At 51.9% G+C, this 14,055-nt stretch overlaps 1 protein-coding gene across 7 annotated transcripts in view; it reads left to right on the top strand.

Annotated features, from left to right (window-relative positions):
- Positions 1-14,055, top strand: part of LOC138303544 (zinc finger protein 250-like) — an 87,507-nt gene that overhangs the window by 39,193 nt on the left and 34,259 nt on the right. For 4 of the 7 annotated variants that reach the window (XM_069242781.1, XM_069242783.1, XM_069242779.1 and 1 more), the window contains exons 4-5: positions 2,015-2,128; positions 13,835-13,930. In XM_069242781.1, coding sequence (XP_069098882.1) covers positions 2,015-2,128; positions 13,835-13,930 — 210 coding nt within the window. The remainder of the gene's footprint in view (positions 1-2,014; positions 2,129-13,834; positions 13,931-14,055) is intronic. The other 3 variants (XM_069242782.1, XM_069242778.1, XM_069242780.1) reach the window with 2 other exon arrangements.

Raw genomic sequence — 14,055 nt, 5'->3', positions numbered from 1 at the left:
TGGGCAGAGGACAACTGGGAGGAGGCTCACCTGAGTATAGTCTATCTCAGCTCTCGAAAGCGCTGTAAATAATGTATTACTGCAGACGCTGGGCCAGATTCACAAAGGTAAAGTTAGACCAAACGCCTAACTTAGATAGAAAGTCTAACTTTACTGGTAGTAAGCTTACTAGTAGTAATTTACCTCAGTGAATTCCAAAAAGTAGGAAAGTTAGACTTTTAGTCTAAGTTAGACTTTTGATCTAACTTTACCTTTGTGAATACCGAAAAGTAGTAAAATTAGATCTTTTTGTCTAGGTTAGACTTTTGGACTAACTTTATCTTTGGAAATACCGAAAAGCAGTATAGTTAGACTTTTGGTCTAAACTGAGACTTCTGTTCCAAACTTAAACTTCTATTCTAACTTTACCTTTGTGAATACCGAAAAGTAGTAAACTCAAACTTCTGTTCGAAACTAAGACTTTTGGTCTAACTTTACCTTTGTGAATCAGGCCCACGGAGCCTCTTGTTACACTTCACTTACATTAGCATTTATTAGGTCTGCCCTTATAAAACATATAAACTACACATACTTACTTAGAGGGGTTTTCAGTAAACCCTCCTCCTCCATTGGCCTTCTGTGGTGTCATTCACATTTTGTACACGGCATGAAGCACAGGATCAGCCCACTACGGCCACTGGTTTACCTGACTGTGAATGTGCCTACCTGCAGCACAACAGGCTCCGCCTCCGCACACTTCCACAGCACAACGTGCGCATCCGCACAATAAGTAGTCCCCTTCAGTGCCACAGACTACTCGGGCAATATGTGCTCTTACATAAAACTGTATAGATTTTGGCTTTTAGCCAATGCTTGTTTTCATACAATGCGTGCCTTCATACAAAATATATTCACAAAGAAAATAAGCATTGGCAACGCCAGCGGACAAGAGCCACGCTAAACTGACTGGCTTTGCCACTACTTCTACTCTCAGTAGCAGTCAGGGTTTTATTGTCATACTGGGGATATATTTTAAACGACTTCGCCCACCATGATTCCACTTTCCCTAGCTCTGATCGAATGTAAATAGGATTGAAAGACCTTCACGCTTCTGCCTGTACCTCACAGGTGACCCGAAATCTAAACTAATTTTAAAAGTCTTTCTAGCTGTAGCCCGAAAGTTAACCCTAAAGTTAACCTAAATTAAATTTCTACTTAGATGAAAGTATGTTACATAAATAAAACAAATACTTCCTAATCCCTGAAAGGAAATCAATGTAACTGTTACATACATACATTTAGATATTGGTGGACGAGTGACTCCGTCACAGTGGTGACGATATCCCATCTGCAAAATCTATGTCCCATAGAACCTAATGGGATTTAGGTTTCGGCGGATTGGATATCTGTCACCGTTGTGATGGAATAACCTGTCCGCTAATATGTGAATCAGACCTTAAGTATGGAAAAGCAAGTTTGGTGGGGGAAAGTGATGGAGTGGTCATGTATTATAAGGAGTAAAATACCCTTTATGTTATGGAAAGGTAATATTGCCAGCCTTCTCAGTGTCCTGTGACTTTATAAACAAATTCGGCTTTCTGCCTCTATGTGGTCATTAATCTCCTTGTTGGCTGCCAGTATACTCATAAGACACGGTAGGAGGTAATTTATCTCATATACTGCACCTCAATATTCATAGAAGTTACATTGTAGAAAAAAGAGCTAAGTTTAAATGGAATATGGTTAAACTACCCACATTCCTATGAATCTTCCTTTTAGATGTCCAGGCATAGGGCCTGATTGAGGTCTTGGTGGACGAGTTACTTTGTCACAATGGCGATGGATATCCCGTGCGCCGAAATATAAACCCAATTATATCCTATGAGATTTAGTTTTTGGCAGATAGGATATCTGTCGCCGTTGTGACACAGTAAGTCATCCGCCAAGATCTCAATCAGGCCCAGAGTTTGGTTTGTGTTTGGGCAGTGTGTAAAGAGTTTGACAGTATGATATTAACTCTGTATTTAATTTACAGGTTCTGTGACTGCTAGTTCTGCAGCGTCACAAGGAATAAAAGCAGAGGAAGCCCGATTTCCAAAGCTCCCCCAAGAGGCTACTGGAAGGGAAAGCGTGCATTATCCCGCAAGAGGTCAGGAAGAAGATGTGGAATGTTTGGGGCTGGAGGGACCAAGCCCTTCTCTCTAGTCACTTATAAAGTATTCTGTAGGAATGAGATGTATGCATGCTGTGTTTTAGTAATGGAAAGAGAGGAAGGACAGGTGCTGCATGCATGCTGTGTTTTGGTAATGGAAAGAGAGGAAGGACAGGTGCTGCATGCATGCTGTGTTTTGGTAATGGAAAGAGAGGAAGGACAGGTGCTGCATGCATGCTGTGTTTTGGTAATGTAAAGAGAGGAAGGACAGGTGCTGCATGCATGCTGTGTTTTAGTAATGGAAAGAGAGGAAGGACAGGTGCTGCATGCATGCTGTGTTTTAGTAATGGAAAGAGAGGAAGGACAGGTGCTGCATGCATGCTGTGTTTTGGTAATGTAAAGAGAGGAAGGACAGGTGCTGCATGCATGCTGTGTTTTAGTAATGGAAAGAGAGGAAGGACAGGTGCTGCATGCATGCTGTGTTTTAGTAATGGAAAGAGAGGAAGGACAGGTGCTGCATGCATGCTGTGTTTTGGTAATGTAAAGAGAGGAAGGACAGGTGCTGCATGCATGTACATATCACCCTGCACAGGTGCACCTCTGACTCCACACACAGCAGGCCCAGGGTGAGCAGACACCCACGGTAGCCTTCACCGGTCCTGGCTCAGGGGCCGCTGCCTGACTGTTCCCACCCAAACACAAGTACTGCTGTTCCACCCAGTTAATAAAAGTCCTAGATTGTTTTACCTGCAGAGTAACAAACTGAAGCCTTAGCACAGATCATTAAAGCGACCCAACCCTACGACAAAGACCCCGGCTTCGCAAGAAGGTGTCTCCTCCTGTCTGGTCTGAAGGCCACCACCAGAGCCCTGGGGACCTCCATGAGAATCATGGGCTCCTATGACAGAGCCCTGTAGGCTCTTCCTTAACCCCCTGGAGACCCCGCGCCAGAGCCTGAGAGAGTGCGAAGAGCCTTCATGGTGGACGTCTGTCGCCCTCCACAGGGTCAGGTCAACGCGGTGTGGCCAATGCTCCCGCCTCACCAGGACCCTGCGGAAGCGTTTCCACTGGATCCCTGTGGCCTGGCCTAGAGCTGTGGTCCAGGCAGTGATTCCTGGCAGCCTGGACTCTGGAAAGGCCCTTTATTGGGTATGGAAGTCTTTCCCTGCCACGGTCTTGTAGCAGAGAGGGGCACAGCTCAGTGTCTGGTGTTACAGACTCTACACTGGCCGCCAGTCCCCAGGAGAGACACATGTAGACGTCTGTGTCGTGCCCACGAGGGTCCCTGCTGCACTGGCCCTGCCAGTCTATGCAGTAAAGTGAAACTTTACAAACTTGTGCGGATTTGCGTTCATCTAGTCTAGCGCTGGGTAAAGCCAAACGCATGGATCCCCCCGGGATGGGTGGACGTTCATTCCCCCCTCTCACTGGCACCTACTGCCCCCGATCTCCCCCTGACCTCGGACCACCCCAGCTTCAGAAACAAACTCCACACCCGGCTATTCTCGGACTGAGACAAGTGCCGCATTCCTGCGGCCTAGCGCTTCGATGCCACTCTGCGCGCTAGAAATGTCACACAGAAAAGAAGCAAGTCTCACAGCGCTTGGGACAATGCCACATTTCTCTAATGTCTAACGTGCATTCTTGTCTCCTGTGCACTTCTACAAAGATGGTGGATGCTGGGCGCGACCGTCCGTGGACTGACCGTCCGTCATGACCCTCCGCCAGCTCCCGTTTGTTACAGATACCAGCCTCCACCAAATGTGAACCGGGGGGGGCTTCTCTGTCCTGGCTCCAAACCTGAAACCCTCCGTCTCATTCAACAGGATCTTCCTTTTACATACATCTAAACACTGGGCTGTTGTTGAATATGTAGGCTTGAGTATGTTGGTTATCTTTCCACCTGCATCCCCCTGGATGAGTGGTCCAGGAGCCCCTCAACAGATGACGGTCCACTCCTCAGCTCCACCTCCTTGGAGTCTACCCTTCATACAGAGCTGGTGCAGACCGTGGCTACAGGTGGGGCAGGGCAGGACAAGGTCAGGAAATAATCCTCTCATGCCCAAGGGATACTCTTCAAGGATGGAATAAAGCTGTGGGTTGTGATGGATGTCTCCTCCTTCAGACAATGTGTCTTTCCATGTGTTCCTTCCAGGCCTTCCCCACAATGAGGCCAGATACAGTCTCAGGTGCACACATCCAGCTGGACCCTGCCAGTGCATTCCACAACTCAGTACAGACACTGCGCCCCACTTCCCAAAGGGCATGATTAGCTCTGTGTACTGCCCCCTCTGAGAGAGATCTGCTGGGACAGCCTGCATTGTGAGCAGGAGGCTCACACCCTCAAGAGGGCGCTCCATAGATCTTTGGAGCCCTTGCCACTCCCCTACCTGTCACCACTGGAGGACCCCTTGCCACTCCACTACCTGTCACCACTGGAGGACCCCTTGCCACTCCCCTACCTATCACCACTGGAGGACCCCTTGCCGCTCCCCTACCTGTCACCACTGGAGGACCCCTTGCCACTCCCCTACCTGTCACCACCGGAGGACCCCTTCCCACTCCCCTACCTCTCACCACTGGAGGACCCCTTGCAGCTCCCCTACCTGTCACCACTGGAGGACCCCTTCCCGCTCCCCTACCTGTCACCACTGGAGGACCCCTTACCTCTCCCCTACCTGTCACCACCGGAGGACCCCTTGCCACTCCCCTACCTCTCACCACTGGAGGACCCCTTGCCACTCCCCTACCTCTCACCACTGGAGGACCCCTTCCCACTCCCCTACCTGTCACCACTGGAGGACCCCTTCCCACTCCCCTACCTGTCACCACTGGAGGACCCCTTCCCACTCCCCTACCTGTCACCACCGGAGGACCCCTTGCCACTCCCCTACCTGTCTCCACTGGAGTACCCCTTGCCACTTCCCTACCTCTCACCACCGGAGGACCCCTTGCCACTCCCCTACCTGTCACCACTGGAGGACCCCTTGCCGCTCCCCTACCTGTCACCACTGGAGGACCCCTTGCCGCTCCCCTACCTGTCACCACTGGAGGACCCCTTACCTCTCCCCTACCTGTCACCACTGGAGGACCCCTTGCCGCTCCCCTACCTGTCACCACTGGAGGACCCCTTCCCGCTCCCCTACCTGTCACCACTGGAGGACCCCTTCCCGCTCCCCTACCTGTCACCACTGGAGGACCCCTTGCCACTCCCCTACCTGTCTCCACTGGAGTACCCCTTGCCACTTCCCTACCTCTCACCACCGGAGGACCCCTTGCCACTCCCCTACCTGTCACCACTGGAGGACCCCTTGCCGCTCCCCTACCTGTCACCACTGGAGGACCCCTTGCCGCTCCCCTACCTGTCACCACTGGAGGACCCCTTGCCGCTCCCCTACCTGTCACCACTGGAGGACCCCTTACCTCTCCCCTACCTGTCACCACCGGAGGACCCCTTGCCACTCCCCTACCTCTCACCACTGGAGGACCCCTTCCCACTCCCCTACCTCTCACCACTGGAGGACCCCTTCCCACTCCCCTACCTGTCACCACTGGAGGACCCCTTGCTGCTCCCCTACCTGTCACCACTGGAGGACCCCTTGCCGCTCCCCTACCTGTCACCACTGGAGGACCCCTTCCCGCTCCCCTACCTGTCACCACTGGAGGACCCCTTCCCGCTCCCCTACCGGTCACCACTGGAGGACCCCTTGCCACTCCCCTACCTGTCTCCACTGGAGGACCCCTTGCCACTCCCCTACCTGTCACCACTGGAGGACCCCTTGCCACTCCCCTACCTGTCACCACCGGAGGACCCCTTGCCACTCCCCTACCTGTCTCCACTGGAGGACCCCTTGCCGCTCCCCTACCTGTCACTACTGGAGGACCCCCTGCCACTCCCCTATCTGTCACTACTGGAGGACCCCCTGCCACTCCCCTACCTGTCACCACTGGAGGACCCCTTCCCGCTCCCCTACCTGTCACCACCGGAGGACCCCTTGCCACTCCCCTACCTGTCTCCACTGGAGGACCCCTTCCCACTCCCCTACCTGTCACCACCGGAGGACCCCTTGCCACTCCCCTACCTCTCACCACTGGAGGACCCCTTGCCACTCCCCTACCTGTCACCACCGGAGGACCCCTTCCCACTCCCCTACCTGTCACCACCGGAGGACCCCTTACCACTCCCCTACCTGTCACCACCGGAGGAACCCTTGCCACTCCCCTACCTGTCACCACTGGAGGACCCCTTCCCACTCCCCTACCTGTCACCACCGGAGGACCCCTTGCCACTCCCCTACCTCTCACCACTGGAGGACCCCTTGCCACTCCCCTACCGGTCACCACTGGAGGACCCCTTGCCACTCCCCTACCTGTCTCCACTGGAGGACCCCTTGCCACTCCCCTACCTGTCTCCACTGGAGGACCCCTTGCCACTCCCCTACCTGTCACCACTGGAGGACCCCTTGCCACTCCCCTACCTGTCACCACTGGAGGACCCCTTCCCACTCCCCTACCTGTCACCACCGGAGGACCCCTTGCCACTCCCCTACCTCTCACCACTGGAGGACCCCTTGCCACTCCCCTACCTGTCACCACTGGAGGACCCCTTCCCACTCCACTACCTGTCACCACTGGAGGACCCCTTGCCACTCACCTACCTGTCACCACAGGAGGACCCCTTGCCACTCCCCTACCTGTCACCACAGGAGGACCCCTTCCCACTCCCCTACCTCTCACCACCGGAGGACCCCTTGCCGCTCCCCTACCTGTCACCACTGGAGGACCCCTTCCCACTCCCCTACCTGTCACCACTGGAGGACCCCTTCCCACTCCCCTACCTGTCACCACCGGAGGACCCCTTCCCACTCCCCTACCTGTCACCACCGGAGGACCCCTTCCCACTCCCCTACCTGTCACCACCGGAGGAGACCTTCCCACTCCCCTACCTGTCACCACTGGAGGACCCCTTCCCACTCCCCTACCTGTCTCCACTGGAGGACCCCTTCCCACTCCCCTACCTGTCACCACTGGAGGACCCCTTCCCACTCCCCTACCTGTCACCACCGGAGGACCCCTTGCCACTCCCCTACCTGTCTCCACTGGAGGACCCCTTCCCACTCCCCTACCTGTCACCACTGGAGGACCCCTTCCCACTCCCCTACCTGTCACCACTGGAGGACCCCTTCCCACTCCCCTACCTCTCACCACCGGAGGACCCCTTGCCACTCCCCTACCTGTCTCCACTGGAGGACCCCTTGCCACTCCCCTGTCACCACCAGAGGAACCCTTGCCACTCCCCTACCTGTCACCACTGGAGGACCCCTTACCACTCCCCTACCTGTCACCACCGGAGGAACCCTTGCCACTCCCCTACCTGTCACCACTGGAAGACCCCTTACCACTCCCCTACCTGTCACCACGGAGGACCCCTTGCCACTCCCCTACCTGTCTCCACTGGAGGTCCCCTTGCCACTCCCCTACCTGTCACCACAGGAGGATCCCTTGCCACTCCCCTACCTCTCACCACTGGAGGACCCCTTGCCACTCCCCTACCTGTCACCACTGGAGGACCCCCTGCCACTCCCCTACCTGTCACTACTGGAGGACCCCTTACCACTCCCCTACCTGTCACCACGGAGGACCCCTTGCCACTCCCCTACCTGTCTCCACTGGAGGTCCCCTTGCCACTCCCCTACCTGTCACCACAGGAGGATCCCTTGCCACTCCCCTACCTCTCACCACTGGAGGACCCCTTGCCACTCCCCTACCTGTCACCACTGGAGGACCCCCTGCCACTCCCCTACCTGTCACTACTGGAGGACCCCCTGCCACTCCCCTACCTGTCACCACTGGAGGACCCCCTGCCACTCCCCTACCTGTCACCACTGGAGGACCCCTTCCCACTCCACTACCTGTCACCACCGGAGGACCCCTTGCCGCTCCCCTACCTGTCACCACTGGAGGACCCCTTGCAACTCCCCTGTCACCACCGGAGGACCCCTTGCCACTCCCCTACCTGTGTCCACTGGAGGACCCCCTGTCACTCCCCTACCTGTCTCCACTGGAGGACCCCTTGCAACTCCCCTGTCACCACCGGAGGACCCCCTGTCACTCCCCTACCTGTCTCCACTGGAGGACCCCCTGTCACTCCCCTACCTGTCTCCACTGGAGGACCCCTTGCAACTCCCCTGTCCCCACCGGAGGACCCCTTGCCACTCCCCTACCTGTCTCCACTGGAGGACCCCTTGCAACTCCCCTGTCTCCACTGGAGGACTCCTTGCCACTCCCCTGCCTGTCACCACTGGAGGACCCCTTGTCACTCCCCTGCCTGTCACCACTGGAGGACCCCTTGTCACTCCCCTGCCTGTCATCACTGGAGGACCCATTTACAGTTTCATAAAGCAGCAGATATTTGTCTTTTTCTTGATTATTCGTGAGCCGCCCACTCTAATTCCATTCAGTTTCACAAACTTTCCTGATTTTTGACGGTAACAAGAAACCTTTGGGGGGTCGTTCTGTTTCTTCACATACCCTATACCTTTGTATTTGGATATATTACTGTGTACATGCACCTTCTGAAGTGGTCTAATTCATGTATGTTTATTATGAATTGAGTATTTGCACATGAATTTATTGCAGCTTCATTTTCGTGGCTAGCGCTTAATTTGAGTATTTTTCCTGCATGTGCTGTGGATGCATTGATGCCTTTTGTATGGGTAATGTAGTAACAAGGGGTTGCTTTTCAGTATCTGCAGTGAATACTATTGTTAACCACTAATGTATCATCATCCTAGATAGTGCTGCAAATGAATTGACGTTTGTACTTCTGACTTTCCAGCTTAACGTAGGCGATCAGACCGGGTTTATTTTCATAGGAGGTGGTAGGTCTGGACCTTGGATATCATACAGTAACCTCATGCAATCAAATAAGTGTCCCCTCAGAACTACACCCTCAGGAACCAAGGATGAGACAAGCGTGTTAAAGAAGCACACGCCACAGAGCACTAGATGGGCAACACACTCTAGACTTAGGTGGAATTGCTTCATAGTAACTCTGGAAATGTGTCTTGTATTACAGAACTCTAGACTCGTGATCCTTGGACTTGAAGAAATGTCCCCCGATCTGTACTATCTTAAGTCTAGAACAGTGGTTCCCATCCTCTGGTCCGGGGACCCCTGAGGGTCCGCGAAGCCTCCTCAGAGGGTCCGCGACTGCTTAGAAAGCTAAATAGATTAGGTCCCCAGCTTTCAATAATGACTCAGTGGGGGTCCCCGGATTCCAATAGTTATTCAGTGGGGGTCCCTGGGTTCCACTAATGATAAAGTGGTGGTTCACAGAAGTCAAAAGGTTATGAACCACCGCTCTACAACATACTAATTTGTATCAGTTTTAAAGTAATCTCCTAGGGTGCAAGGTGGAGCCTCATGAAAAATAATTTTCCATGTAAGGCACAGAGCATGACCAATCAACTTATAAACACAGAGCACATCTCAAAAGGTCCTGTGAACTAGAGATGGCATCAATGTTTCTTGGACGAAAATTGGCCGAATTCTGTATCTTGTAATAAGTTGTATACAAGTTGTGCATTACTGTGTAGGTGTAATCAAACTGCCAAACTACAGTTGCGTCCCGCCGGTAGCCGGCTTCCAACAGCGGGCGAAATGGAAGCTCCCACGGGAGCCAGAGGGACCCCAGAGGTATCGGCGGGCTGCCGCAGTTCCTAAATGCACTTTCCCCAAGGCGGCCAGCTCGACGGTGCTTTATCGTCCGGTAGTCCTCTCCTTGGGGATAAGTTGGGAGGCAGCCTGGTATCTCCATGTTCCATGTTCCTTCTTCTTCTTTTTCTTCTTCTTCTTCCGAGAATTCTCTAGAGAGCATTTTTGGGACAGGAAATACCGCCTGTTCAAAGATGGGGTCTTGTCCGTTCCTTCCAATAGGACATTCCCAATCCAATATAGTGGTCTAACTTCCTGTGATGTAATTCCTGTCCTGGGACTATTTAAGGAAGGGTTTTCCATCCTCTCCTTGTGTCGCAATGCACCAGGTCGCCTGTGGTGGATTCTGGCACACCAGGGCTTCCTTGGCTCCTCCAGGAATCTTCAGTCTTCTTGTCTCCAGCCAGTCCAGCGCTCCAGTCTTTCCTTGCCTCTTTCTGGAACTTCCAATCATCTCCTGTTGGTTGAGTCCTCAGCCTTGTTCCAACTGCGCCCAGAAGTCATCTCAGAGGTTTTTTGCCCTCTGACGTTTTCCTGCTTCCTGGGGCCAATGCCAGAAGGCACTTTCTGACTAGGTGCTTTCTGTGTCGGTAGAAATGTGGCTTCTGGAAGGGGTTGCTCATACCTCTGGCAGCCAAGAACTATGAAACCTTGGCCTCTGGTCCAACTTGCAGCCAGAGACTCTCTGCCAGAGGTCAGCTTCACGACAATATCAGGAATTAAATCAGTGCTGTTGGGAGCAAAGTGGAGACCATAGAGGTTGGTGATAATGGCCACATTTGTTCCTTAGATTCAAAATAAAGTAGAATATCAAATATGATCCCAGAGACAGCCTGCAGGTCAGACCCCTGGAAGAGGAATATCCCAGGACCAAACCAAACCACCAAAAGGAATCCCGGGACCACATACCTGCGCTGGCATGCCCACAGAATCTCCATTTTGGTAAATCCCAGTACCAGCATCCTTCAGTTGACAATAGAAACCACAAACTCCATCACCTGCTTCAGGAAGAACATGTCAGAATGAAACAGTTTCTGTCTAAAACCTGAGGCCTTAAGCACTGCAAGCAATGCCAGTTACTGCAGTTTAAAGGAGCCCATTTTTATTGTTTGCCCTCTGACATAAAAGAACTGATCAGAGAGGACTCTGTCTCATAACAGGCAGTGTTTCCTTTGAGTGGAAGTGTTCTGGAGGGAGGGCCAGGGTCAAAGACTTTTTCTTGAATCATCCAGTTGAACATGTCAGCCTCAATCTTGTCTCCCATTGGGTGCTGGGCCTGCACAGGTTCTTCGTTAACTGCATTAGAGTGTTTCGGAACCCTGGTTTTCAGATGTGAGTAGCTCTATTAACTGTGACGAAGATCAGCTTTCTGTATGCTTTCTCCAAATTGTTTTGCTTTCATAGGCTGGATTTATGGCCATTATTTGGATGTGGGCGCTGTGCACCTGTTAAACAGTTACTATTGCTTGGGCTCTGACTTTACACAAGGTGCTGGGTCGACGAACCCCAAGTGGCAGGTATCACTTTCAGTAACCCCACAGCAGTGAGATGGACGCGGTGCCCCAGTGGGATAGACTTCAAGTGACACTTACAAGCTGCAGTGCGGGTTTAGGAGCACGTTTGAAAGTCTGACTTCAGGCCTCCCAGAGAAGTCCCGAATTACTGTGAGAGAAGCAACTGCTAGCATGTGTCAGAGGAAACCATCTTGGCATGTTTATAAACTTCATCTTGATATTACATAAGTCCTCTATAGGTCTTGCCTTCACACCTTACATCATGGTGCAGACATGGGAAATGCCTAATATTCAGTTTGATATGTCTTTGCAGAAACATGGCTTCTTTTCTATAGCAAATGTCATTTTTGTAGGTGGCTTTAGGAACTGTTTATAGAAATCAGCTGAACACCACTGTAATATTTATCAACAATCTAATTCACAGGTACAAATAGATCTTTGTAACATGTCCTGCCAAGATTACGTTATTAACATCTGCTTGTCTGTGCTTAAAAGCCCAGGTAGTAATTACTTCTTTTCTGGTAGCATCTCCCTTCTCTAATGGAGGGGGGGGGTCCTTTCTGGGGAGTCCAGTATACTTGGGCTGGCAGTGGTTCTCTTGCAGGAAGGCAGAGATGAGTTTATTGCAGGACAGACGCCAGACAAGAACACTAAATGACAGCACAAGTCACAAACTGAACCCTGGGAGCTGTCGCTATTACCGAATACAGGGCTCAAAGTCTTTGAAAGTGGCCTAATTCCCAGCCAAGTTCTCTGTGCTCAGGACGAGAGGGGCCTGCACCTCAGAATACCCCAGACTTGGGGGGAATTGAAAGCTCCACGCACCTACAGTGGGGTCCTATTGGCTTGAACACTGTACACTGCAGAGTGTTCCGAGGTCAGTTGGAGTAAAGTGACAGGAAACACTGCAGATTCAGGCTGGTTACGCTGGGAGATTTTTCTTGGTGTTAATAAGTTATTCCCAATTATTAGATAGTGGCCATTATTGTTTTTTAAAAAAGGTCCTCCACACCCGTATCTCAGAAAACAAGCAGACATAGAGAAAATCAGAATGTGAATTGCCTGGTGCTTGCCAGAGGAGTTGTCTTGGGGGCTGATTTAGAGTTTGGTGGGGGGGGGGGGGGTTCCCCCATCAAAAACATGAAGGATATACTGTCCGCTGTATTACGATCCCATTATATCCTATGGACGTTGTACTACGGTGGAGGGGATATCAGTCACCATCATGACAGAGTACCTTCTTCCCCCTTGTCCCCGTGACCTGGAAATGCTTCTGAAGTGTGTGATTAGCTGGCATTGTGTGGTCCCAGGAACCTAACCGATATAGGGGGCATCTCTTCTATGACGAATCAAAAGCCCAGTAGACGCTGAGACCTGTGCTGGGGCCCTGGCTGGAGAGAGCCAATGAGCCTGGGAGGCAGCTACACATGACCTGGTGCCCTAGATCAGTGGTTCCCAACCTTTTGACTTCTGTGGACCCCCATTTTATTAATACTGGAGCCCGGGGACCCCCACTGAATCATTATTGGAACACGGGGACCCCCGAGGAGTCATTACTGATAGCTGGGACCTAATATTATTAAATGTTTTAAGCAGCCGCGGACCCCCAGGGGTCCCCGGCCCACAGGTTGGGAACCACTGCCCTAGATGCAAGCTCTTCCTAGCAGCAAGAGCTTTACGAGTGAACAGGAAAAAATACCCACGACCTGGAGAAAGTCAAAGGCAATGCGCCTTGAAGACAGATGGCAGTCCTGAAGAAGGACGCAGAAGAGAGAGTGAGCAGGTCGGAGGGACTGGGCAGTGGCCACAGCCCTGACACAGCAGGGTTAGTGAGGACTGTCCCCCTCACTCTGGGCGCTGAGAATAGAGGTCAACTCCCCAGAAAATACGTGGAAGCTTGAATTTGGTACTTTTGTCTGCCAGCTTGAAAGGTATGTGACTTTGTCCCTGCCATCCCAGCCTGTGCAGTACTAGTAACTGCGTTTTGTTCGTGTGTGCTGTAGTGGCCTCCATTGGCCGCTTTTGGTAATACACACAAGCTAGTATCGACCCACATTGTTCTCAGGACATTTTATTTTTACATTTTTCATTTGTAAGTCATTTTTCCTGATCCCCTTATCTAGCTGCTCTGGTTTTACTTTCACCACTAGATGTTGTTCCTACCCTCAACTGGTTTGCGAATTCATATTGTTTTGTTTTCTGACTTTTCTCTGGGAGAAAAAAGGTGCTTGGTGTTGTTTCTACTAGGGGCTAGGTCCGTCTAGGTTTCATCAAACTGTGTTTTACCTAATGAGGACTGGTGCTCTAATCCCTGATTATTCAGGAGCTCACATTATCTGTTTGCCGTCCCTCGTACCACTTGGTCTTCAGACCACTGCAGCTTGTAACAGGATTCTGAAATGCAATTTAACAAGTCATGTTATGAAATGAGCGGAGAGCTTGTGCACTGTAATTGAACTCAGTTTTCTTTTAGCAGCCGAAGAGGAGTTTGTGTCCTTCATCATAAAGGAGGAAGAGGCCTTGGACCGTCCAAGTGAGCAGAAGAGTGGGAGCAGCAACAGCCCCAGAGGTGAGTACATCATACTGACCTCTCTGCACAACTACCACCCTCAGGGCCTCTGCTCTCTGCAGAATTACCACCCTCAGGGCCTCTGCTCTCTTGGGACACCAGAGAACAAGCCTTGGGCACTGATA

The sequence above is a fragment of the Pleurodeles waltl genome, chromosome 7 (genome assembly GCF_031143425.1).
Source record: "Pleurodeles waltl isolate 20211129_DDA chromosome 7, aPleWal1.hap1.20221129, whole genome shotgun sequence".
In the NCBI taxonomy this organism is placed as follows: domain Eukaryota; kingdom Metazoa; phylum Chordata; class Amphibia; order Caudata; family Salamandridae; genus Pleurodeles; species Pleurodeles waltl.
The sequence above is the reverse complement of the archived record's forward strand: the minus strand, read 5'-3'. Positions and strand labels throughout refer to the sequence as shown.